The sequence below is a fragment of the Manihot esculenta genome, chromosome 3 (assembly GCF_001659605.2).
Source record: "Manihot esculenta cultivar AM560-2 chromosome 3, M.esculenta_v8, whole genome shotgun sequence".
Taxonomy (NCBI): domain Eukaryota; kingdom Viridiplantae; phylum Streptophyta; class Magnoliopsida; order Malpighiales; family Euphorbiaceae; genus Manihot; species Manihot esculenta.
Window position 1 is genome coordinate 1,274,712 of NC_035163.2, and position 25,677 is coordinate 1,300,388.

The 25,677-nt window shown below is 34.1% G+C and overlaps 1 protein-coding gene, 1 long non-coding RNA gene, 1 other non-coding gene and 1 pseudogene across 3 annotated transcripts; 2 read left to right on the plus strand and 2 right to left on the minus strand.

Annotated features, from left to right (window-relative positions):
- Positions 1 to 7,526: 7,526 nt before the first annotated feature.
- On the minus strand, positions 7,527 to 10,234 carry LOC110610617. The gene is made up of 4 exons (XM_021750619.2): positions 9,745 to 10,234; positions 9,521 to 9,635; positions 9,126 to 9,240; positions 7,527 to 8,678 (listed from the first exon to the last, which is right to left on the minus strand). Exons 1-4 carry the CDS (start codon positions 9,843 to 9,845, stop codon positions 7,828 to 7,830), a joined length of 1,182 nt encoding a protein of 393 aa, XP_021606311.2. The 5' UTR covers positions 9,846 to 10,234; the 3' UTR covers positions 7,527 to 7,827.
- Positions 10,235 to 13,077: 2,843 nt separating this feature from the next.
- LOC122723205 lies at positions 13,078 to 14,691 on the plus strand (annotated as a pseudogene).
- A 91-nt stretch (positions 14,692 to 14,782) lies between these two features.
- TRNAR-CCG lies at positions 14,783 to 14,855 on the plus strand. Its single transcript has one exon. It is a non-coding gene; the product is annotated as a tRNA-Arg (tRNA).
- A 2,731-nt stretch (positions 14,856 to 17,586) lies between these two features.
- On the minus strand, positions 17,587 to 20,907 carry LOC122723213. The gene is made up of 3 exons (XR_006350170.1): positions 20,653 to 20,907; positions 19,646 to 19,860; positions 17,587 to 19,299 (listed from the first exon to the last, which is right to left on the minus strand). It is a non-coding gene; the product is annotated as an uncharacterized LOC122723213 (long non-coding RNA).
- Positions 20,908 to 25,677: the final 4,770 nt, after the last annotated feature.

The window sequence follows — 25,677 nt, forward strand, 5'->3', positions numbered from 1 at the left end:
TTTGTCAAATAGTACGAATTCAGGCTAACATTTCCTTTTACTCCCTTCTTTATTGAGGTTTTCCGTCATTTTAGGGTGACTTCTTAAATGTTGTCTCCTAGCTCTATCTTATTCATGTTTTGCTTCGAGTCCATATGCCTGTATTAGGGTTTTGCCCTTTTTGTCGAGTTATTTTGTACTTTCTTCAACCTCATTAGGTCTAGCCACGGGTTTTATTATTTCAGTTCCCAGGCTGGATTATCTATATTCGCAGAGTATAAGGACTCGATTAAGGGTTGGACAGAGAATTTTGTGGTTGTCGAGCTAAAGCAGAACTCAAGGATTAACTGGGATATTGACCTCTCCTAGGGGGAGATTCCTCAAGACTGTAACGAATTCCCTAGGTTAACTTTAGTAGATCAGATCTGCCTTCTTCGACTGACCTCTGTAAGGAAGAAATATGATGTCAAGAAGTGGATGTTTATGTCCAACCTGCGGGACTGCCAGCAAGCTGGTACCTTTTAATTTTTCCTCTTTATATATTTTTTCACTATTTTGAGTTCTTATTAAATTGATTCTTCCCTTTCAGCCTCTGATATGCCAATGGTTAACATTAAGCTCCCCAAAAACTTCACCTTGTCCAGGGAGAGCATGAAGGACACCTTGGCTGCTTTCAAAGACAACAAGTCTATTACCGATGTGGCTAGAGAGGTTTTTCAGGCTGTGACTCTTGCATTGTCAGCTCGCCCCAATACTCGTACCCTCACACCTTCCTTAGCTTTGGTGCCAATGTCGGGGGGCTCTCGCTCTACGGCCTCCAGGACATCGGTCCCTCCCAAGGAGCGTCTCTTCTAAAGCTTCATGACTATACGGTTGTCGAAACCAGTCAAAAATAACCTTTTTGGTTATCCTCAATTTTACAACTGTAGATAGTGGTAAAAGAATCGAATCCACAAGGAATTGATACTTACTTATTTTCCTAATCAAGACCAAGTAAATAAATAGACAATAAAAGAAAATTGGGGGTTTTGAAGTTTGATGACTAAACTAGAATTAAAAATAGCAAAGTAAAGCAAGTAATAAAGTAAAGAGAATTCAATAATGAGAAAAGCCTAGTTGAAGAGTTGGATCCACTTTAGTTGTTGGGATTGATTATTGATGCTTATATCCTTTTATTTGACTAAATAAATTAGTTATGGAGGTGGAAGACGCTTCTCACCTCCATATCCCTCCTCAAGCATAGGTTAATTAGGGAACGTCCTCTAATTAACCACTAATCAACAAGTTGCCAAGGAATGTCCTTGGTCCTTTGGCATCTAACAACTGTTAATTGCATTAAGAAATAGAGAGACCTAATTCTAGCTACCCAAATGTATGATGATATTGCTAGATTATGCAATTTCCTAGGTTTTTACACTAAAGGTTACTTGTGTTTGAATAATTCAAGCAATTACGGATTTCAAACTATCCAAACTAATAAATTATCACTTTGCAATCAAGAGTCAATGGGCCCTATTGATCTAAATAACAAAACAACAATAGAATTCAACATCAAATTGCATAAATATTGATAAATAAAAGATTAACATAATATGTTCAGATCTCCCAATCCATAATCAACTAAAGTTTCACCTAATCTTCAACTAGTAATAAGGGTTTCAGCCACTCATGGCTGAAATAAACATAAAAGAAAAGAAAGAAAGCAAGAAAAAGGAAGAGGAAGGGCCGGCTGGTGCAGCTGGAGGCGCGCGAGGCTGCTGGAGCTCTTTCCCGAAGATTGGAGATATATTTGATTGTCGGTTTGCTGTCTATTTACAGATGAAGGGCTGCCCTAGTTTCCTAGTTTGGATTGGATTCCTTTTCCCAATTGGAGTTGAATTCTTGGAAGGTAATTGTATCTTGATGAGATTTGGCTTCCTAAGTATGTAGGATTAAGCATTGAAGTACCTTGAAGGTTTGCTGAGCTATCCTCACGTGTTTGGTGTGAAGAAGACTTCTTAAAGATTCAAAATTTGAATTTCCCACAATTTGCTGTCTGCTGGTGCAAGTGCTGTTTGCCCGGGTTGTTTGGGCAAACAACTCGGGCAAACAGTTTATTTTCCCTACTGTCTGTGCACTGCTTCTGTCCTGCTAGTCTGTTTGGACAAACAGTCTGGTCAAACAACAGATTATTCTTATCCCATTTCAGCTTCAACTGGGATTTGGGCAAACGGATTTGGGCAAACCAGCTTATTCTCTTTTGCTCTCTTTTGGGCAGTTTTAAGGCCATTTTTACCAAATTGTCCTTTTTACATCATTTTCTGCAAAGTAAGATCAAAACCACAAAATTAGATAAAAAAAAATGCGTAAATTAACATAATAACAATATGAAAAATGGGTCTAAATTTGGCTCTATCACTCCACTTGCTCCCAAGGAAGTCCCCAAGGAGCCTATTGTGGTTAGTGAGTCAGTGGAGAGCAGCTCAGAGGAGGGCACTAGGTCTCCTCCCTTGGACATTTCTCCTATTCCAGCCTATCATGCTACTAAGTGTGCCAGAACTTCAGGATCCTTAGAGGCAGTCCCTTCTCCTCTCGCTGATAAGGGGAAGAAGATAGTAGAGAACTTGTCTTTTACACCAGATAACGATATGCTAAATGCTGTTTAGGCCAATGCTGAATCGACGCCAGCCTCTGCGGCTGAGATGCTGCGCGACAAGATGTTTGGGAGGGGCTACAGATGCTTCTGACCCTTGTTTCCTAGCCCTTATCAGCCATTTGGCCAGCGCCATCAAATAGCAGACAATTTTCAGCTCACGCCCCATAGAGGCCCTTAGAGACGATCTGAGGGAGATGCTCCTTATGGTAAGTTTCATGTCTTTCCTGTTAAACTTCTAAATTAAAAGTTTTCTAACATTGTTTCTTTTTGTCGCAGTCTTTTGGCATGTATGGAGATTGATGCCCGAAATCGATCTCTCCAAGGCTCTATGGACCATCTTATTGACGAGGCGTGCCAGGAAGAGAACCTACTTCCTATGGCTGAGGCCTGTGGGCATATTATTGAATTCAAGGGGCAGATTGAAGACCTCACTAAGTAACTAGGGGAGCTAAGCGAGGAGGTTACTAGGTCGTCTCAATGGGCTTTTGCGACAGAGTTTGAATGAGATGAAGCCCTCGCGTAGTTGTTTGATTTGGGCTACAACCAAGGCGTCCAAGCTACTCGTGATGCTCCCTTTGCTCCATTAGCTGAACTGTGAGCTCCTGAAGTCGATTCAGATGGCGAGGAGATCCGCTACAAAGAGAATGACCACCCCCTTCCTAAGAACCCTCCTCCTTTGCCTTCTATATAGCAGGAGGGCAACCAATCTAGGTCCCCTGTAAATGATTTGTAACTAATTCAAACAATATAGGGAGGGAATAAATAAATAAATTTTCATTTTCAGGTCGTTTTGCTACTTTATTTTTCTCCTATCTATTTGCATTTTATTTGTATTCTCATACTTAGGCTATGTTACGCATACGTTGTCCGTAAAAAATACTTAGTTTTTTGTTTGATAATTTACTTATAAATGCATCCGGCTTAATGCACTTTGACTTCTGTTTATTAGGAAACTTATTAGCTCAATTTTATCTTAATTTCCATATTGAATATCCAGACCTAGTTTGCTTGGTTGCATGAGCTTAATACCCTCTATGCCTTTCTGAGTTTGTTCTCATTGCAAGGTTTTACTTTTTATAGCCGTTGGCGATCACCCTTCCTTTAAAGATATTACTTTTTATAGTCGTTCCGATTCTTCTCCCAGACCTAGTTTGCTTGGTTGCATGAGCTTGATACTCTCTGTAGCTTTCTGAATTTGTTCTCATTGCAAGGTTTTACTTTTTTTTTTCTATACTTTATATGTGTTTCTCTTTTATTTTGATACAAAGTAACTGTAGGTTGTACTTTCTCGATAGTATTTGTGTGTTGCTCTTTCTTTTAAAGTTCTTGGTCATTAGCTATGATAGCTTCTTATTCCTTGATTGCCTATTTTCAATATGTTGTCTTTGTATAGATGGCAATCAATGAATCGTCTATAGCTGAACAGCAAAAGTTTTGAAGATGGCAGCGGTGGTGAAGCAAGAGAGAATCTCTTAGCTCTAAAGTTTCTATTTATTTTTAGGCCTTGGCCCTTTTCTTTAATGCATTTAGATTACAGAGCCTCTTTTTTATTTTGATCTTATATAATATGAATTGTATCTCTAGGTTTGGCCTCCTTAAATGAATTTTTATGTCTTCTAGATAAAACACAATTCCTTTTATAATTAAAAAAATGTAGTTTATATAGTTCATTACAAAAAATTTTTGAATTATTAAAATTCGTTAATAATTTTAAACGTATTTATTAATGAATTTAAAAATCCATCCATAATTCTTAATATACAAAATTTTGTGTAAAAATTTATTAATGAATTTAAAATCTATTGATAATTTATAAATTATAAAATAATTGGTATTTAAATTTGCGAATGAATCTAAAATCCGTTAATAAATAGATTTTAATCTATTAATAAATTTTAAAAAATATTTAAATTATTAACAGATTATAAATCTAAAATCTGTTAATAAATTTTAAAAAGAATTTAAATTATTAACATATTTTAAAACTTTTAATAATATGTTTAAAGGATTTGAAAATTTATTATTAAATTTTATCATTAAATTAGTAAATAAAAATAAAATTTTATATAAAATTTTTGCATTACTTTTTTAAAATTTTATATTTTTTAATTATCAATAGATTTACTAACAAATTTTAAATTTACCAATAATTTTTAAAGAAAAAAAAACCTTTTTCAAATTTAATAAGCGATGATGAATCCATTAATAATTTCCATTTATAAATATAATATCACCACATTCTTTCCCTTTGCGTTTCTTCACTTTATCATTTTCCCTTTTTTTTTAATTTTCTTTTTTCCTTCTCTTATTTTATTTTTTATTATTTTATTTTATTTCATTTCACTTTCTTATTTCATAATTTTTTTAATATTTTTTTATCTTTTTTTTTCATCTTTTATTATTTTCTTCATCTGTGTAATTTTTCTTTCATTTTCTCTATTTTTTCTTTCATTTTCTTCTCTTTCCTCTCATTTTCTTCATTTTCTCTATAATTCATTCGTATTAATTTTTCTCAAATTATTTTTTCTATCATTTTTTTCTATTTATATTTTTTCCATTATTTTATCTTTATTTTTCTTTTTTTCTCATTTAGCTAATTATCCTTTTATTCATTCTTCCTTATTTATCATAATTTTTATTTTTCTATCATTTTCTCTTATTTTCTCCTATTTACTTTTTTTTATTCTAATAAATATTGGATTTAAATTAAAATTTTAATAACAATAATAATATAATTTTAAATTTTATTAAATTAATAAAAAATAATATTAATAATAAAATTTATTATTTAATTAAAATAATAAATATTTTTCAATTATTTAATTTTTTAATAAATTTATTAATAAATTAAAAATTATTAATAATTTACTAACAAATTTATCAATAAATTTTACATTTATTAATAAATTAATTTTCTTTTAATTTAATAACGTATATAAAATTTATTAATAATAATAATGAAAATTTTAAATTTGAAAAAAATTTATCAACGGTGTGGGTAGTCACCCCTGGGGCCAGCAAGACCGGGACCTGGACATGCGCTAGACTATACGTGGGCATCGGTATAGCCTGCAAATAAGCTTGTTAGTCCCCTTTCTACCTCTACCTCTTGATTTGATTTAGAAGCGTTCAGTCATAATCCAGCGCACAGTAGCTTCGCGCCACTGGCTTTTCAACCAAGCGCGATGATCAATTGTGCGAATCAACGGTTCCTCTCATATTAGGTTGAATTACCATCGCGACGCGGTCATCAGTAGGGTAAACCTTTTTAACTGTGGATCTTAATCCATTCATAAATGAATTATCAAAGAATTTTTATTGAATTATCAATAAAAAAAATCTGTTGATTTTTATTGGATTATGAATAGAAAAATCGGTTGATAAACTGAAAATTTTTTGAATAAATTTTACTTTATATTTCTTAACATACCTTTCATTTATGTTATTTTATTAATAGTTAAATAATGCAAATTATTAAATTATTTATAAAATTAACGAATTTTATTTTTTAATACATAATGAATAGAAATATAGTAACAGTCATCTTATAGAAATGCCTATAATTTAAAAGAAAAAGAGATATATAATGTTTCTTTTCTAAATAATTTATATTACTATAAATAAATGAAAATTACTTACATATAAATATTAAATGTCAAAAATGTTTTTTAAAAATATATTAATTAAAAATTAAATGTAATATATTTTAATAATAAAAATAATAAAATAGCAAAGCACTTTTCACTTAGTTTTTAATAGTATTTAATTTTTTTAAAAAAATTGTTTTTTTTTTAAAAAAAAAAAAAACTATTTTGTTATTTTAATATTTCTAATTTCTTATGACTAAATCATAATAGTAGTAATTTTAACTTATTTTTAAATATTTTCTAAATGGTATTTTTAAAAAAGAAATTTTCTATAAGAGATAAAAGGAACTTGTGAAAGGAAGAGAAAAAGGGAAAAGTTACTATATCCCCTCCTCCAGAAAGGGCATATTGCTCTTCTTCACTCATCATAAACTAAGTTGTGTAAATTATAAATGGTCTTCTGCAGAAGAAGAAGTTGTTGATTATATTCAACAGTTTCAGTGATGTTTTATACAAATCAGAGAGATTAATGCCTCTCTCTACGTTCATATATTCTATGAATTATACACAAAACCAAATTTCAATTCCATCACAATCCAAAGACATAAGAGTTTCTTGAAGATGCTGCTGGTTCCCCAAGCACCATCATCAGTAGTTGAAGCTCAAAATACCAAGATTGAGACTCCTCCATCCATTTTCCTTGGCCTACCTAATTATTAACAGCGAAAAATGGAAATGCAAAGACCAAAATGGCCCACATATAGAGCTATCATCTATGTTAAAGGTAAGAATATGACTTTGATTTTGACCCTACAAATGGCTTATCAAGCACCCAAAGCCTACAAATGTTGATCACCACTCGTACAAACCAAAAAACCTTTATTTCTCACTAACAAAAATTTACTATTTAGCTCTTCCTAATTAGAGAGAAGGGGTCCACAACACAGCCCTAAAGCACATAGCCAAGGTAATTCTAAGATTTGGTATGAGACCCTTTCTTGTCCCCCACTAACAAAAACAAAAGCCCTATCCAGTTATTCATTAATCATTTTCTTTCCCGCTTCTTAACCAGACCAATCACAATGGGGGCCATTGACCCCAGCCCTAATTATCCACAATTATTTCTCCTAATAGCCAAGTTTAAGGTCTACTGAATAGACTCCACTCCCTTTCCACATAGACATCTTCCCCAAGCCATACATGCATTATAAGAGCCTATTCATCTTCTATTGTTCTTCATTTTCCATCAAACAAAGATTCAAAGATAACCCAAAAGAGTAAAGATCATAAGAAAGTTGAGTAAGCTTAAGATACGCTGGTCGAAGTTCAAAAATAAGAATTGGTTTTCTCTGCACATTGTGAAGCCACAAGCTTCTTCTGTTAGTTCTTCCAAGATCATTTCATCTGATTTACATTTGGTTATTTACATCTCACATTCTTACAACACAGTAGCAAGCAACTTAGCACTACCAAGATAAGCTACCGAGTACAGCTGGATTACCAAAAAGCTTTAACTAGGCATATTCTGACTAAGGCATGCCAAGAGTTTGAAGAAACAAACAGAAACAAGAGCCTGTTAGTCTACAAACCTACATTTCTCATTCTGCCAGTCAAGGCTTCATCAGTTCATACATCTGCACTTCTCATTCTGCAAGTCAAATCTTTGCATGGAAGCTTTGGCTGCCAATGACATGCCTGATCATCCACAGGGTGACCGTAAACTGCCTTGCGTTTTTTCATTTTCGCATTGATATTTACACGCTCACTCAATTTGCTTGGACATGAATCTAATGAGTTATCCTTATCAACCCTAGCAAACAAAGTGAACTCCTTATCCGTTTGCAGCATCTGATTGTTGAATTTACTCCCTTCTCCAGAACCAACATCTTCAACATCCTGAAGCTGCCAGTTTTGAGAACTTGGCAAAGATGCTGAAAGAGAGCCCAACCGCAATGACAGATCACACCCAACATCTTGATGCTGCATTGAAATATCCTTGAAATCTGATTGATTGATTTTAACATCAGCATACTCGTTACAGCCTAAGGGGCTTTGCTCAATACCACCCATCTTGGCAGGTTCCAAGGTGCTAGGAACTGATTTGGAAAGGAGTCCTGAGCCTTGCTGGGGCTCTATGCAACTTCCAAAGTACAAAGGATATACTGAGCACAAGCGTGAGACAGCACAATTCTCCACGGGCAAACATTGGTTATAGTTAGATAAACAACCATTATCAGTAGCAAGGAGAAATTTATCAGAGCCCAAGTGGGTCGAATTCACAAACGTCGGTTTTATGAAGTTTAAATAATTAGGTATGCATTGTGGGCTGGTCTTATGATTTACTTGAACACTGCTATTTACTATGCCAGGAGAAAAAGTGTTGGGTTCTTGACTGCTGGCACTAAGGTAACATCTTGGATTGCAATTCCGTTGGCTCCTGGAGGCTCTTCTTGGAGTGCATCCCAAATTAAGAGCAGCTGAGCAGTATTGGAATAAAAGAAGAGGAGGATTAAACACAAAGTCAGTTACCATAACTGTCATCCTATGATCAAGGAAAAGTACAAAAAACTACCTTGTGGTTTCATATGCTTTTCACTCACTTGTGTCAAAATAGTATCTCCAAGTATAGTGTCATTAGCAAAAATTTAAAATATTTAGACAAACTAGTGAGAGGTACTAACTTTGACATAAATTTAACCACAATCACCGAAGTAAACTAGTGGCCCTGAAGTGAAAAGCCCATGAGAACGCATGGTACAATCAAATACTTCAATATCTCTATGGACGCCAAACATAGAACAGTTGCATACATATAATTCAAAATTTTAAGATACTGCATCTTGCAATCACATCAAACACTGCAATATGATTACTTGAAGCAGGAAAGATCTCCATTGCAGAAAGTAAAAAAATAGGGTGAGTACCTTCAATGCAAGGTTGAAGAAGCTCCCCAGTTTCAGTACTCTCATCGCGTCTAATGATTGTATTAATGGCGTCATTAGTTCGGTCCCAAAGTGTTTTAAGGTCCATATATTCAGCCTATGCAAGAATCAGAAGCTAATGCATAAGATTTATAGAAAAAACAGTAAATAAACCATTACACTATTGAAAGCTTATTGTGGAACGCCCAGGAAAAGAATAAATGCATAAAGTTCGAATCTTTACTTCATAAATTGCTCAGAACCAAAGCATAAAACTGCAAACTCAGCCTCAAATACAAACAATTGACCTTATTTTCGTAAGAAATAGACAAGCACCAGATGGGCGCAAGCTTTAGAGAGAATAAAAGGATCAGAGAGAGAGAGAGAAAGAAATTAACCTCAGAATTGGCTTTGGAATATATAATTTCTTCTGCTCTCAAAACGACAACTGGTAGCTTCTCTTGCCATTCCTTGTTCTTCTTAGTTGCAGAGCTATGAACCTCATTGACAACTCTACAAAATACACAGAACAAACACTTGGTGAGCGAAGAGAGATAATAATACACATGCATACACTCACACACACACACACACGAGAGAGAGAGAGAGAGAAGTGGGGGACCTGAAAATTTCTTGAATGAGAGAACCTCTAATGGGCTGGTGTCTATCACTGTGCCAAGCTCTTCTAACACATTCATAAGGTCTGGGGCCTGGTCTAGGCATCTCCACCAAAGTGAGAGAGAGAGAAGAAAACAGAGTCCTCTGTTTCTTGGAAAATAGAAATGGGAAGTTGAAATAGCTTCTGGATTTTGGTTTCCTTTCCCTTTGCTTGGCCTGTAACTCTCACCCAAGTCCCACACTCCCAATAGCAGAAAAACAAAAGAATGGCAAGAGGTCAGAAAAATGTAAGTGGAAAGTGGAGAGAGTGAGAGAGAGAAGGTTTGCTTTCCTTTTCTTTCATTTCTGTCACAAACTCAATTATTTTCAAGGGTTTTTAATTGATGAGTTTGGTGTGTCCCCCACTCATCCACATGCCTGCTTCCCGTAGCCCCAAGAGCCTCTCTCTCTATTTTTCTTCCTTTATTGTTATGGTTTTGGCCTTTTTGCCTTTCATTTTCCTTTCTACTCTCTCCTCAATTTCTCTAATTCTTTTTATAAAATAAAAGTATAAAAAAATATTATATAATTTCATTAATTTTTTATATAATTTATAATTTAATTTATATTAAAATAATAATTTATAAAAAATTTATTTTAATATAAATTAAATTATAAATATTAAAAATTAATAAATTATATTATATTTTTTATAAAAAAATATTAGTTAATAAATTATATTTTACTTGTTATATTAATAAATTTTTTATAAATTATTATTTTTTATTAATAATATGATATTATAAACTATTATTTTAATATAAATAAAAAAATCAGAGCATAAATTAAAAATAAGTGAAATAAGTGATTTTTTTTTTTGTATTTTTTCTTTTTTGTTATCATGCTTGACTGTCATTTCTTTGTGAACCTCACAATACTAATAGAGGTTGGGGTTTGCTTAGCCTAGATATCGCCGACAGGACAATACTTTCAGCTCTTTTCTCCTGCCACTTCGTTGCATGAATAGTCAAAATAAACAGAGCAGTGGATGCAGTCATTATGGTGGCTCATCTATTTACCCACATGGAACTTTATAATTTAAATTTTCTTATGACATCTTCATTAAGAAATGTAGCTTTTCATGAAGCTAATAATATTTCACTTACAATAAAAAATTATTGCTACCAGATTGTAATCTATCAACTTTTACTTATGGATTGAAATTAGATGTCTTTGTAGCAAAATTAATTCAATTTGGTAATCAAAGGGGACCTCTAAACAAAAAAAAAAGAAAGAGGGAATGCTTCTTTATTTCTCATTGACTGAGGGAGGCCAAGCATACGTCACATTCACAGCTTTTTGAAGCATATTGAGCTTGCCCTTCATGTGAGGTAAATGACACTTAAAAAATATCTGTTTGGATCCCGGGAAAAGCTAAAGCTCTGGTGCCTCTGAATCATAAAACAGACTTATTGAAGAGAAAGTAAGAAAGCAAGAAATAAAATAATCCTCCCAATAAATCAGCTTTTCTTAACCACTGAGAATATTTTCTGGACACCAATGTGTTTCTACAGAGATGCCTGCTCATGCGTCTATCAATTTTATTATTTAATTATAAATTTTAAAAAATATTTTTTAATAATATATATATATATATATTTCAAAAATTTTAGAATCGTAGAGAAGCTAGAAAGGACAAGCAAGGAAGAAAAAACACGAGGAGGAAAAGGGATGAAGAAAGTGGCGAGTGATGAGACTGAAAAGAAAAGAAAAATAGTAGAGAGCAGGAATAAACCCCATAGCCATTTGGCGAGGACAGTGCACCCATTATTGTTATGAGGAAAAATTGTTTGGGGATAGGGACTGACTGGTGACCAAGCATCAAGCATGCCTGCTGCCACTGTTTGGATCTTCTTCTAGGGATAGCTATCAGTTAGTATGAAAATTACCCTGCTCAATCTCCCAACTCCATTGTAATTTTTAATTGAAAAATACTTACAGGTTCATGCAGACTCATAATATAAGTATACATCAAATTTTATATATTTATATTATAAATTTATATGAATTCAATCTAAATACTTATTTTCAGTATTTAAATTTATATTAAATTTCATGTGGATAAAACTTGTGGAGAAACTTTAGGGAACTTGCACGATTGTTTCCCTCCAAGCTGAACGCTCTGCTACCAATGCATTTTTACATCCCTAAGCTTCAAAACATTATTAATTTATCTAAACCAGTCATATACTTGATTATAATATCTGAATTTGTTTAATTTATATTTTTAATTAATAATTTATATAAAAAATTATTTTTTTATTAATAGGTTTTGTTTTAAAATTTTAATTATTTTATTTTAAAATTAGAATATCTAAAAAATTTATAAATATTATCATAGAATAATATAAACAGATTTTAATAATGCTTACCCAGCATTCAAATTTTGTATGTAGCTCAATTTTTTTTATGGATACTAATTTCTAAAATAAAATTCTTTCAGAAATATTAGCGTAGCAGTTAGCTGTTATAATATTAAATAATTATTTGGCTGAATCAAAATGCTCAACAGCCGAATATAGCATTCATCTTCTAAGTGAACCTCTACACAATTAGTTTGTTGTCTCTACTGAAATTATATAGTCTTTAATTAATTCTATAAAATAAAGTTTTTATATTTTTGTAATACTGAACCAAGCTAGACTAAACATAAAATTAGTAATTGACTTCAGTTATTTTAATTAAATACCAACTACACCAAATTATATTAAAAATTTATTTTAAAAATAAAAAGAAAATTCCAAATCACAATTATACAATAAAAAAAGATCAACCGTGAGGAAAGTGGAAGAATTGGTGAGGGTGTGGGAGATTTTAAGCTTGGAAAAGTGAGTGTGGCAGGAGAAGCTTGGTGGGTCTGAAATTGAAAATGAGAATGCTGCATCTTGATACACAATAATACAAATAGATTAAGAAAATAGAAGTAAAAATAAAATGAGAATTTACGTAGATATTCATATCAATAATGTATTGAAGAAAAAATTACTACGGATTTCTGAATTTTAATAAAATTTATTAGCTAATTTTAAAAATTATAGATCTAATTAAAATGTTCCTAATATTTTTAAAATGTAACAATTACATCTTTATGTTAAGAATTTCGGTAATCAAAAGGTAAATTTAACGGTAAAATGAGAGAGAATACTTTAAAATTACAAAATTAATCTCAGTACTCTTATAAAATTAATCTTATATCCAAATTCATTCAAATATCCAGATTCATTCATTCATAAAAATAGCAATTGCATCAAAACCATATTCAATAGCAACTGCATCAAAACCATATTCATTCATTGAGATGGAAAGAAGACATACTTATCAAAAAGGAGCGGAAGAAACCTTAACAGAGGAAGGAAGCAGAATGAGCAATGAGGAGCGAGTTAGGAGAGAAGAGAATCGTACGGTGGAGCGAGTTAATAGCAACGAGTCGAGTCGAGCCGAGTCATCATCATCAGAGTTGGTTGCTTTTTCAATTGAGATTGTAGCTGTTAAGGCGGTGGCGGTTGCTGAAGAAGCGGAGTCATCGCTGGGGAAGAGTCAGCGAGTTGTTGTTGATGGTAGATTCCTTGCATCATCGACACTGTTGTTTCTACGGCTGTGGATTTGCATCTCTTTTTGCTCTGTTCAATCCTCTATGCGGTATTTGACTTTTCTTTGCTTTCATTTGTTGCTTTACTTGCTCTGTTTTATCGCCGGAAAATGAAATCAGAGAACTATAGTGTGGAATGAGAGAACCACAGGGAGGGAGAGAGAATAGTTTATGCATTTAGGGATTAGGTGATGGTATTTGATTTTTCATGTGTATTTGACGAAGTATCTCAACGATTATTATATAATTATTACATTTTAAAAATATAAAAAATATTTTAATTAAATCTAAAAATTAAAAAAATTAACTAATAAATTTCATTAAAATTTAATGATCTTATAATAATTTTTTTCTCTATTAAAATAAAATAAATTAAACCTTTGTTTAAAATAGAGTTTGTATAAAAATATTATTGTTTTATGAAATTATCTATAATAATAATAATAATTTGAAAAATATAATTAAAAATATTATTCACTTTAAATGGAGTCGAGAATTTAAATTTTTAATGAGCCCACTTAGGGCGAATAAATAATAATATTAAGTATTTGATGTTTTTATTAGAAAATCCAATTCCACCAAGTTCCAACAGAAAACCAAAACCAAAAGCACCACAGCCTCCCTTACCGCTAGAAGATGGCGAATCACTTCTCCGAGTTGCCGCACCAGTCAATCCTATGCCCATTCATCCAAAGAAAATAGCATTCATGTTTCTCACCTCTTTACTTTGCTCCACTATGGGAACTTTACTTCAACCAAACTCATAAACTACTCTTTAATATTATATATCCATGCAGAGCAGACCCAAGTTTTAACTATGAACCGCCGTTTTCAGGCCTGTTAATTTGCTCACCTAGTTATGGGCCATGCTCCCGGAGGTGAAGCTGAAGGATTTCCGAATTGGGTCGCAGTTTTGGGTACTCGAACGTAAGCACGCGAGGTTGGTCGTCGGCGACAAGATGATATGGGCAAAATTCAAGCAGCCATGTGTGAGAGCGGACTCATGTTACGCAGAGGAGAATTACTTTTCTACTCTTATCCACCTGTGGGACCTACAAGATGCCACATCAGCTACCTTGACACACGTCGACTGGAGGAATCACACCAACGGTCACCCTCGGATGTACAAGGCAAATGAGGTGGGACCACTGTTGATCATGGGGGTTGAGAAACAGCAGACCCAGGCACGGTTATGATGAAATCAACGGCAAAGATTTGGTTGTGAGGCGACGAAAGGACCCATTCTTGTTTGCAAGAAAATTCTCTCTCGAGTCAGTCCCAGCGTTGTTGAGGATAGCCGAGGAAGTGATAGTAAAGGAATAAGATTTGATGATGATAAATGGCATTATCGTAAATTGCAGGGGTTTTTAGGGGCAATAAACAAGTATTAGAAAATCTAAGATCCGGAGCAACTGATCGCGTGGCCTAATGGATAAGGCGCTCGCCTCCGGAGCGGGAGATTGTGGGTTCGAGTCCCACCGTGATCGATTTTTTGCTCCATCAATTTGCATGACATGCCCACAAATCATAATAATAAGGGAAAATTACTTTTTAGTCCCTGAGGTATAGCGTAATTAACATATTCATCCCTCTATTTTTAGAACCCAACGCTTTCGTCCCTGAGGTTTAATTCCGTCAAAATTAGAGGTCCCTCCGTCAAAAATGCCGTTAGTGATAGGAAAAATGACCGAATTACCCTTTCTAGAACTCAATACTTTAGTCCCTAAAATTTAATTCCTACAAATTTATAGGTCCCTCTCTCAAAGAATTGAAGGAAAAAATACATTTTTGTCCCTAATATATTACATAATTAACATATTTGTCCCTATATTTTTTTGAATTCAACATTTTAGTCCCTAAAGTTTAATTTCGTCAAAATTTAAGAAAGAAAATCTCAAACTCAATTTTCATAAACAAATAAAAATTTTAATAAATTTAAGATTCAAATTTAGCAAAAATAATAAAAATCAAAATATATAAAATTTAAATTATTAAAAATAAAAAGTTAAAACTCAATATAAATATTTTTTGTGATACTATTCGTCATCGATCACTGCTCGCCATTTTAAAAATTCATTAAAATGTCTCTGATATTTTAAAAAATTTACTAGTTAGTCTTTCAGTTAATTTTATTCGTTAAGTGTTATAAAAAAAAAATCTAAAATTTCCATGATATGGAGTGACTAATTAGTAAATTTTTTAATAATTTGAGGGACTAATTATTTTTTTTTCTAAACTATAGGGACTAAATAGTAAAATATTTAGTGATAAAATTAATAGAGGAACTAACTAGTAGACTTTTTAAAATGTTAGGGACATTTTAATATATTTTTCAAAATTGAGGGACTAAGTAGCGTGTTTTTCCATACTATAGGGACTAAATAGTATTTTTTCATTTTATTACTGATAAGGGTATTTTTGGGATTATATTTATTCTCTTTCCTTTGACCAGGTGAAAATCATTGACTTAACAGAAATTTTTGACGGAGGGACCTTGAATTTTGACGGAATTAAACCTCAGGGACGAAAGTGTTGGGTTCTAAAAATAGAGGGACGAATCCGTTAATTACGCTATACCTCAGGGACTAAAAAGTAATTTTCCCTAATAATAATAACGAACAAGGCAATTCTGACACATCTTATGCTCCTCCACTTTGAATGGAGGCTTCTTGTCCTGAAGAAATGAAAATTAAAGAAAAAGAAAAATCTTACAGAAACCTTCTCGCAAATAATCAAATCACACCCAAGTTAATACAAGAAGAAACAGAAGAAAGTAATAATCCACGAGCTAGGTAACCTTAGAAAAAAACAATAAAGTCTTCTCATTTGGCGCAACCTGCTTTTGCCTAATAGTCTGTCTAAGTGATTAGCTTTCTTCATGTTAATGAGAACGATATATAGTAAAGTAGCAAAGAATTTTTGGATGCTTTTATCTAAGTCATATAAGCACCATAGACCATCTAGTAATAAGTTCTAATTTGTAACAAATTTATTTTTAAGATTTTAAAATTTTAAATTTTAAATTCAATCAAGTCGACTATAAAAAAAATTAAAATTAATATCGGTGATATAAAGACATAAAAACACGTTATAAATTATTCTTTTAAGTAACTTCTTTCTTATAAATAAATAATTTTTTTTGTCGGGATTTACTTGTACAATTTTCAATAATTTTAGCTCAAAAATTTCAGAGAGAAAAAAACTGACTAAAAAATGAATTTAGACAATATATCTCATTAATAATATGAATCACTGATCACCTACAACGAGTGTGTTTCTGCTCTGTGCGTATGTGATAGGGTTGTAATATATTCTCTTGCTGAAATCAATATGTTCTCTTGTTAGATAATATATCCCATTAATAATATGAATCACCTATCACCTACAATGAGTGTGTCTCGGCTCTTGTTGAAGTCATAAATTAGATAACCTTTTGATGTTTGGGAGATGACCAACGCGGGTGGAGACAGTTTTAAATTAGCTAGAGAAAAAAAATCTTTTGATAAGTCCAGCTCGTGTGTTCTGAAAGGGAAGATATATTTCAGTGGAATCAAATCTTGATTAATGAGAAAGAAAGCTACTATCTTTATTGATTAAACTAGCCTTGTTGTACATCGATATACATATGTGACTCAAGCTCATAAATTCAAACCATGTATTGTACAAGCGCTGGGACTTGGCTGTCTTGGTTGTCAAAGCTTAGGAATTAAATAGTTTGTCAAGTGGGATGGGAAGCTTTAGTGCTTAGGTACCCACATGGCTTTGGTTAAGTGGTTACTGTCATTAGTAATCATTCTCCTTCAATTATTAGCATTATTTTTTTTATTTTTAACTTCAATGGTACATTATAGTTGTGTGCAATTTTGCCTGCTAAAGATAATCAAGTGAAACCTAACACAATGCTTTTTAAAAATTCAAACACCAATGATAATAATTAAACTGATCCAACTTTCTGTAGTCCACAATACAAGCAAATAATGCTATTGACCCAAAAAAATTGACAAAACCCATGATTATTATTTAGATAAGGAGAAGCTAGGACCGTTGGAAAATGCAAGGATGACATGCTTTGAAATGCAAGTGGGGATTGCTCCTCCTACTCCAAACGCATTCATGCTTTCTCTTACTCACCAAGATAAAGGTTCCCTTGAAAGGAATAAAAAAGCAATAAAAGCTCTTCAAAGAGAAGGTTCATCTGCTTCCCTGGTTGAGCCTTGATTGATCAAGACTGCGATATTTCATTCTAAGTACTAGTAGTTCATGTCACATTCAATCACAGAGCACACTCATTCTCACAAATGGAACCAACTCTTGCATTTGCAAGATTGATGGAAGATGTCCACAAATTTCCCCACCAAAGTTTATGCATCTCTCAGCCACACTTGGTGGAGTGGGGGGTCACTAAAGCATGGTTTCTTTGTTATGAGGACTGGTGCTGCCTGATCGGTGGGTCTATCGAATGCGAACCTTGTTAGGACAAATTCATCATCTTTGTCCATTAATGCAACACCAAGGGCACAATTATGCTTCCTGAACAAACCATTCTGCAAGAAGGACGACCCGCCATTTTCATGGATTTGTGGAGCTCTATTCTGATTCATTCCTAGTTCGAAATAGAGAATAGGTTGCTGCATCATTGCTCTAGATCAGATAAATTCCATCATAAGCTTGCTTCATTCTTCATGACCAGCTCAAAATGTCTTTCCAATAATGGAATGTTGGGACACTAAGGTTAAACACAATGATTTTGCTTTGGTTCTACGTACGATTTGATCAAGTAGCAGCCAAAATCAGTAACTTCCTGGTAGCATAAAGCATAGGCACACACTCATGTCGTAATAAGTACTAATTTGGTAATGCTTTCTACTTTCACTGTCAATCTTTATCTTCCTTGTCTCTATCCACTTTGTAGTTCTTAAACATGCCAATTTACCACTGTAGAAGAGTGCGAATCAAGTTTACACCAACTGATGATGTTTGTACATGTTCTGGACCCCAAAATTTTGAAATCTAAATGTCTGCCAAACTTTCAATTTCAAAACCTCACTCTTTGCTGCCTCGACTAAAACTCAATAAGCACTTAATTGCAGTTGAAGAAGCAAGCCAATTCCTAATCTACTGCTCTTGGAGCTGCAGCTAACAGATGTCCAGTGAAAAAATTGCCTATACTACGGTGAAATATATCAATAAATGATTAGGAATTGCTCAGTAAATGAGATAAACGTCATCACTTCCTTCTTGAATCTTCAATACTGTTAGCCATCTTTTATAGAAGTGTGAACTTTCTTCACTGCCACAAGCAATACACAAGCCCTTCCAGATAGGAACCAACATCTTCATAGGTGGATGCAATTCCTACATTTGGAATTTATCTCGTAGTTAAGAAGAGAAGTAAATGAAACACTTGATCATCAATGAATTCCTACATTGTTTCTTAAAACCTATAGTTTTCAAAATTTGCAGCCATTTTATAATGTGGGTTTCATTTTTCAAGCTTGTAAATTAACTAATCTATCCCAATTTTTAAGCTAAAGTTGCATACCTTTAAAACCAGCATTAAATCTGCTTCCCCACCCAAAATAAGAGACAGGCTCCAGTAACAAGTAATTGGAGTCACATATTCTAGAAGCACAGGTTTCAAAATCTTGCCGATGGGAACAAATCAGTGTATATAGAGGTATAATGCATATGCTTGTGCATTCTTTGGACAACTGTATGGTGGGAAAGGGTGGAAGAAAATAATGATACCTTACATAATGTGTTTCAAGTTGGACCCCAAAAGCTGGGATAACCACAACAGACTCTGTTCATTCAGTAAAAAATAAGGATGAAAATATGATTCCTCAAACTGAAAGGACATATTCAGTGCATTAATTTGATGAGGATTGCAGTTAGAAAAAAGCTCCAGGAAAGAATGCCGACTGATATGTCCTGTTAATTGATGGCCAATTAATATGTCAGTTAATGCCAAATGACTGGAGCAGTGGAATGAACTTGCAGAATTTGTCAATTTTGGTGTAAAGTTGGAAGACATTTTAGAACAGAATTTAGAGTGAAAAAAAAAAGACCATTCATTGGCTCCTTCAATAAAGAACTATGCAGCAGATAAGGCATGAGTAAAGACTTTCCACATCAGGCAGCTCACTGAAGCTAAGTTCACATAACTGTTAAAGAATCTAGCATAAGCATGAATGCCAAACCAGCAAAACCAAGAGGTGTATGTATCATGATAGAGCTTAAAAAAATAAAAGAAAGAAAAAGATGAAGAACTAAATACCTTGACTAGAAAGAGAAGAAGGCCATTTACTAAAAGAACAAAAGCTGAGATGCGTGCAAGGAAACCCTTTGTATTGCTCTTCCGAACTATAATATGGTGAACATCAATTTCTTCAGAAGGCCATTTATGATCGTGTGTGTAAGTAAATCTTCGATTTGAGAACTCAACCATTATTTATATTGTGGATTTACATGATGACATGCAACACATTACACCTGCACCGAGAACAAAACATCAACAGAGAGAAAGATGTTTCAGTGAGAAGTTCTAAACATTCACACGCAAGAACCTTGCTGAAGTTCCACTGTTCTTAACTAGAGAAAGAAATGGTTCAGCTTTCTGTAATCCCAACCAAACTCAGCTATGAACTGATAAAAACAAATGAATGTTTTTAAGAGACAAAAAATAAAGGTAAATGCCAGATTATGATCAAGGAAGATACCAAATAACCAGCCTCTGAGGTTAGCCTATGGAACAATTATTTATGAGATGCTAGAGAAGTAAATAAAAAAGAAGTTAGAAAAGCCAGTGAGCTCATCCCTTGATTGCAACTGAAATCAATGATGAAAAGAAGAAAGGGGAAGCAAAAGTTTTGAGAGAAAAATGATTGATGATTCTCCTCAAGACAATTGGAGTATATATACTAGGTAAGAAAATAAATTGATTCCCTGATTATAATCTAATCATATTCCAATTATATCACACAATCATATTCCTAATCATGTATACAATCATTGTAAATCTAGGCTATTTACAGAAAGTATCTCAACAGCAATGTTAGTTTATCATTATGCAATTGCACAAATATTCTACAGTTCTAAATGGATTTATTTACCAAATAAAAAGCTTCTAATTTCTTTCTAAACCAAGCCATTAACTTCAGTTACAGTATTAGCACCAGTGAGATAAAAGAACAAACAAATCAAAAGCTAGATCTCATTTGTTAATAACTTCATCAAATTTATAGAGTTTGTACCCCAAATAAAAGGAGAAAATAAAATAGGCACCTTAAACTCATAATGTCATTCCAGAAAAATCCAAATAAGTAGAGCCGCCATTGAGGGTTTGCCGGAGCATGAAGCACGTAGAAGCTTAAGTGCCAGCCAAAGCTTCAATGTTCAGCTAAGCTTGGTTGCAAGCATTGCTGGAAGACTTCAAGTTTGATTGGGAAATGTTGCAAGGGTTTTTGTAATTGCGAGGCAGAATTCTTATTGATATGAAAAGTAAGTAGTCACCACTCTAATTTTAAGAGGAAATAGAGAAAACCATTTAATGTTGAAAAGCTTAAAAAAAAACACTTCTTTTTCAGAAATTCAGAGTTCGAAATCCGTATAATTGTGGAAAAGTGTTAAGTGTGGAAAAGTGTTAAGCACCCTCTCGTCTAAAGACAGGAAATAATTCAATAAAATGATTGAGAATATTAATATGAGAAACAATAACAATAGTTAAACCAATTGGGCCCCTCTTTGAATTACTTATTGCTAAGTACACTAGACAAAACTTTAACAAAATGAATGATAAATGTAGTTTGAAAGCCGCCCCCACCCCAACCATTTTGTTAAAGCTTTATCATTCATTTTGTTAAAACTTTGGGTGTTCTGATGTGTATGCTCGTATGGACCCTAGTGCCTCTCATTCTTTTATTTCTCTAAGAGCCGTAGACAGTTTGGATTTGATAGCTTCTAGGCTAAAGTGTCCTCGTTGAGTTAATGGGTCCAAGTGTGATATGTCTGTGATAGAGTCAATTTGTCGATTCAGTCCAGTTATAGCTGAGGACAGGTGCCTTCCAATCGACCTTGTGGTTCTAGATTTAACTGATTTTGACATCATTCTAGGGATAGATTGGCTCTCTACTCATGGTGCTACCTTGGACTGTAGAGACAAGGTAGCTAGGTTCAGTGAACAAGATGGATCAGAGGTCGTCTTTTGAAGGATAAGTCAGATATGCCTAAAGTTTGATATCTACCCTACAGGCTCACAGGTTGCTTAGGAGGCGTTGTCAAGGTTTCTTGCTCATATCAGAGAGTTTGATGATCATGTTAGGGAACCAGCTACAATGCCCGTGGTTAGAGAGTTTCTCGATATTTTTTCAGATGAACTGCCAGGTTTACCACCTAATAGAAAAATAGAGTTTGAAATTAAAGTATTTCTAGGAACCAAATCCATCTATATTCCTCCTTACAGAATGGCACCCGTCGAGTTGAAAGAGTTAACGAAACAGTTGCAAGAGTTGGTAGATAAGGGTTTCATCCGACCTAGTACCTCACCCTGGGGTTCTCCAGTGTTGTTTGTGAAAAAGAAGGATGGATCTCTAAGACTTTGTATTGACTATAGGCAGTTGAACAAAGTCACTACCAAGAACAAGTATCTTTTACCCAGGATCGATGATCTGTTTGACCAGCTAGTAGGAGCCGTTTGTTTCTCCAAAATAGATCTGAGATCCGAGTATCATCAGTTGAGGATCAAAGAAAAAGGCGTGCTTAAGACAACTTTCAGGACCAAATATGGGCACTATGAGTTCCTAGTGATATCATTCGGACTGACCAATGCCCCTGCAATATTCATGGATCTCATGAACAAGGTTTTCAGACAGTTTCTAGATCACTTTGTTATTGTTTTTATTGACGATATCTTAGTGTATTCCAGAAATGCAGAAGAGTATGTTCATCATCTGAGGAGAGTGTTGCATACCTTCAGAGAACACGGGTTGTATGCTAAGTTATCTAAATGTGAGTTCTGGTTGAGGAGTATCTCTTCCTTGGGGCATGTAGTGTTAGAAATTGGTATCGAGGTAGACCTGAAGAAAGTAGAAGCAGTAGCTAATTGGTCTAGACCCACTATGGTAATAGAAATCAAAAGCTTTTTAAGTTTGGCAAGTTACTAAGGAGGTTCGTTTAGGATTTCTCTGAAATAGTTGCTCCTATGACCAGATTGACTTAGAAAAACTAGAAGTTTGTCTGGTCAGATCAGTGTGAGTAAAGTTTTCAAGAGTTAAAGAGAAGGTTGACGTCAGCACCAGTGTTAGCTCTACCTACAAGTAATGAGGATTTCACAGTGTTCCGTGATGCATCCTGAGTGGGACTAGGTTGCGTGTTGATGCAAAATGATAAGATAATCGCTTATGCTTCTAGACAGTTGAAGAAGCATGAGTTAAATTATCCTAAACACGATCTAGAGATGTCAGTTGTGATCTTTACACTCAAAATGCAGAAAAACTACCTATATGGGTGAAGTGTGAGATCTTTACAGATCGTAAGGGTTTGCAATATATCTTGAGTCAGAGAGAGTTAAACTTGAGGCAGAGGAGATGGATAAAATTGCTTACTGATTATGATTGTGAAATCCAATATCATCAGGATAAAGCAAATGTAATGGCAAACGCTCTTAGCCGAAAATCACTTGGTAGTTTATCCCATATCTCAGTGGAAAGGTGTCCAATGGTGAAAGAGTTTTACAGGCTTGTTAATGAAGTGTTACAACTAGAGTTGTCTGGTATAGATGCTTTGGTGGTACAAATAAAAGTGACACCTATGTTTTTGAAACAAGTGCCATAAAAACAGCACGAGAATTCAGAGTTGGTAAAAATAGCAGGAGTAGTTCAGCAAGGTAAGAGTGGTGATTTTAGGTTTGACAATAGAGGAATTCTCCATTACAAAAATAGATTATGTGTACTAGATGACATAGGATTGAAAGGAGACATTATGAGAGAGGCTTATAATGCCAGATATTGTATCCACCCTGGCGCCACCAAGATGTACCAGGATCTGAAGAAAATGTATTAGTAGCCTTCTATGAAGAGAGAAGTGGCTCAGTTTGTGGCTACATGCGAAGTGTGTCAGCGAGTGAAGCTAGAACACCAAAAGCCAGTCCACTATCGATTCCAGAATAGAAATGGGAAAATGTGGCAATGGAATTTGTAGTAGGATTATCAGTAATGTCCAATAGACATGACTCTATATGGGTAGTAGTGGACAAATTAACCAAATCTGCTCACTTTATTCCTGTTAGAAGTGGTTACTCTGTGGACAAATTGGAACAGATCTACATGGAAGAGATCATCAAGCTGCATAAGACTCCAGCTTCTATAGTGTCAAATAGGAGACTCTAGTTTACTTCTAGATTTTGGTGGAGTTTGCAAAATATTATGGGCACAAGGCTAGACTTTAGTATTGCTTTCCACTCATAGACTGATGGACAGTCAGAAAGGACCATCAAAACCAGAGAAGACATGTTAAGGATATGTGTGCTAGACTTTGGTGATTCTTGGAGGCAATATCTGCCATTAGTGGAGTTTGCCTATAACAACAGTTACCATGCTCCATTGGATAGCTCCTTATGAAGCTTTATATGGGAAGAAGTGCAGGTCGTCTATTTGTTGGGAAAAAGTAGGAGAAAGGGCTTTAGCAGGAGGACCAAAATTGGTAGAGATTACCAACAGGGTGGTACCCATCATCAGAGAAAGAATCAGAACAACTATAAGTAGTCAGAAGAGCTATGCAGATATCCGTAGAAATCACATTGTCTTTCAATAGGGAGATATGGTACTGCTTAAGGTGTCTCCTATGAAGGCGGTGATTCATTTTGAGAAAAAAGATAAACTAGCTCCAAGGTACATCGAACCCTTCAAAATCTTGCAAAAGATTGAGAATGTATCTTACAAGTTAGATTTACCTACTTCCACGGAGAGAATCCATCCGGTTTTTTACGTTTCTATGTTGCAAAAATTCGTGTCAAATTCGAGCAAGGTTCTTAGTGAGTCTAATGTAGAGATTCTAGAAGATCTCACCTATGTTGAGAAGCTAGTACGGATTGTAGACATGCAAATCAAAAAGTTGAGGAATAAGGAAATCGCGATAGTGAAAGTTTTATGGAATCACCACAATATGGATGAATATACCTGGGAGACCAGATAGTCGATGCTTAGGCAGTATCCTCATCTCTTTCAAAGTAAGTTGTTAAATGGTTTTATGTGTTTCATTGATCTATATGCTATGTTTGCTTGTATAGTTGAACATTCGAGGACGAATATTCTTAAGGAGGAAAGAATGTAATACCCAGCTAAATTCTGGTGTCGAAATTTCAACTTTCCGATGGAATCTCCATTGAAATCTCTATTTAAATATGAAATAAATTGAATTTGAAACTTTTATGATGTGTTAAAAAAAAAGAACTTTTAGAAATCTTTTAAGGTTCGGCCACCGAACCTTCAGGTTTAGCTGCTAAAGATGGTTTCTCCAGCCACCTATAAAAGGAGAAAACTTTTTCTCCATTTCGAGCATAGGTAAGTCTCTTATACTTCTTCTTCTCAAACACTTCCTTTTCACAGTTTTCTCATGAGTTTTTTTATTTTGGTTTTGAAGATTTGAGTTTGAATTTCGAGTTTTAGCTGTGGGATCTTCGGAGCTCATCTAACCGTGGGATCTTTGGAGTTCATCCCTTCCTCTCCTAAACCTCTCCCTTGCTACTATGATTTTGTATTCTTCAAGAGGTAAGCATGTTTTCTTAAAAACTCATCTCTTTTGGGCTCTTTATGGTTGTGTGTAGCTTGAGTTCTAGTATTAGAATGCATGCAAAGGTTAGTTCTTTTGTTCTTTTATGTTTGGACCTAAAATGTCTATGTGATGAGTGGTTTTGTTGAATGCATATGGAAGTTTAGGTTAGCTTTAAGTATTTCTTGTGTTTTAGGTTGCATTGGGCTCTTCTTTATGATTGTGTGTAGCTTGAGTTCTAATATTAGAATGCATGCAAAGGTTAGGTCTTTGTTCTTTTATGTTTGGACCTAGAATGTCTATATGATGAGTGGTTTTATTGAATGCATATGGAAGTTTAGGTTAGCTTTAAGTATTTCATGTGTTTTGGGTTGCATATGGTTATTTTTAAGCTTTTGTATATGAGTTTATCGTGATTTGGTGGCTGTGAGTTAAGGTAGAATCGGGTTCTGCCTTATAGAAGAACCCAAGTTCGGCCGTCGAATCTGCTTGTGGAGACAGCATTTTGACCGCCTAACCTGCCTTTGAAGGTTTGACAATCGG

Bases quoted from the DNA above. Each gene is read 5' to 3' on its own strand.
- LOC110610617 (XM_021750619.2), bottom strand. From the start codon at position 9,845: ATGCCTAGACCAGGCCCCAGACCTTATGAATGTGTTAGAAGAGCTTGG. The intron at 9,636-9,744 runs GTCCCCCACTTC...TGTATTTTGTAG, and splicing joins CTCATTCAAGAAATTTTCAG to AGTTGTCAATGAGGTTCATA. The intron at 8,679-9,125 runs GTACTCACCCTA...AATACTGCTCAG, and splicing joins TCTTCAACCTTGCATTGAAG to CTGCTCTTAATTTGGGATGC.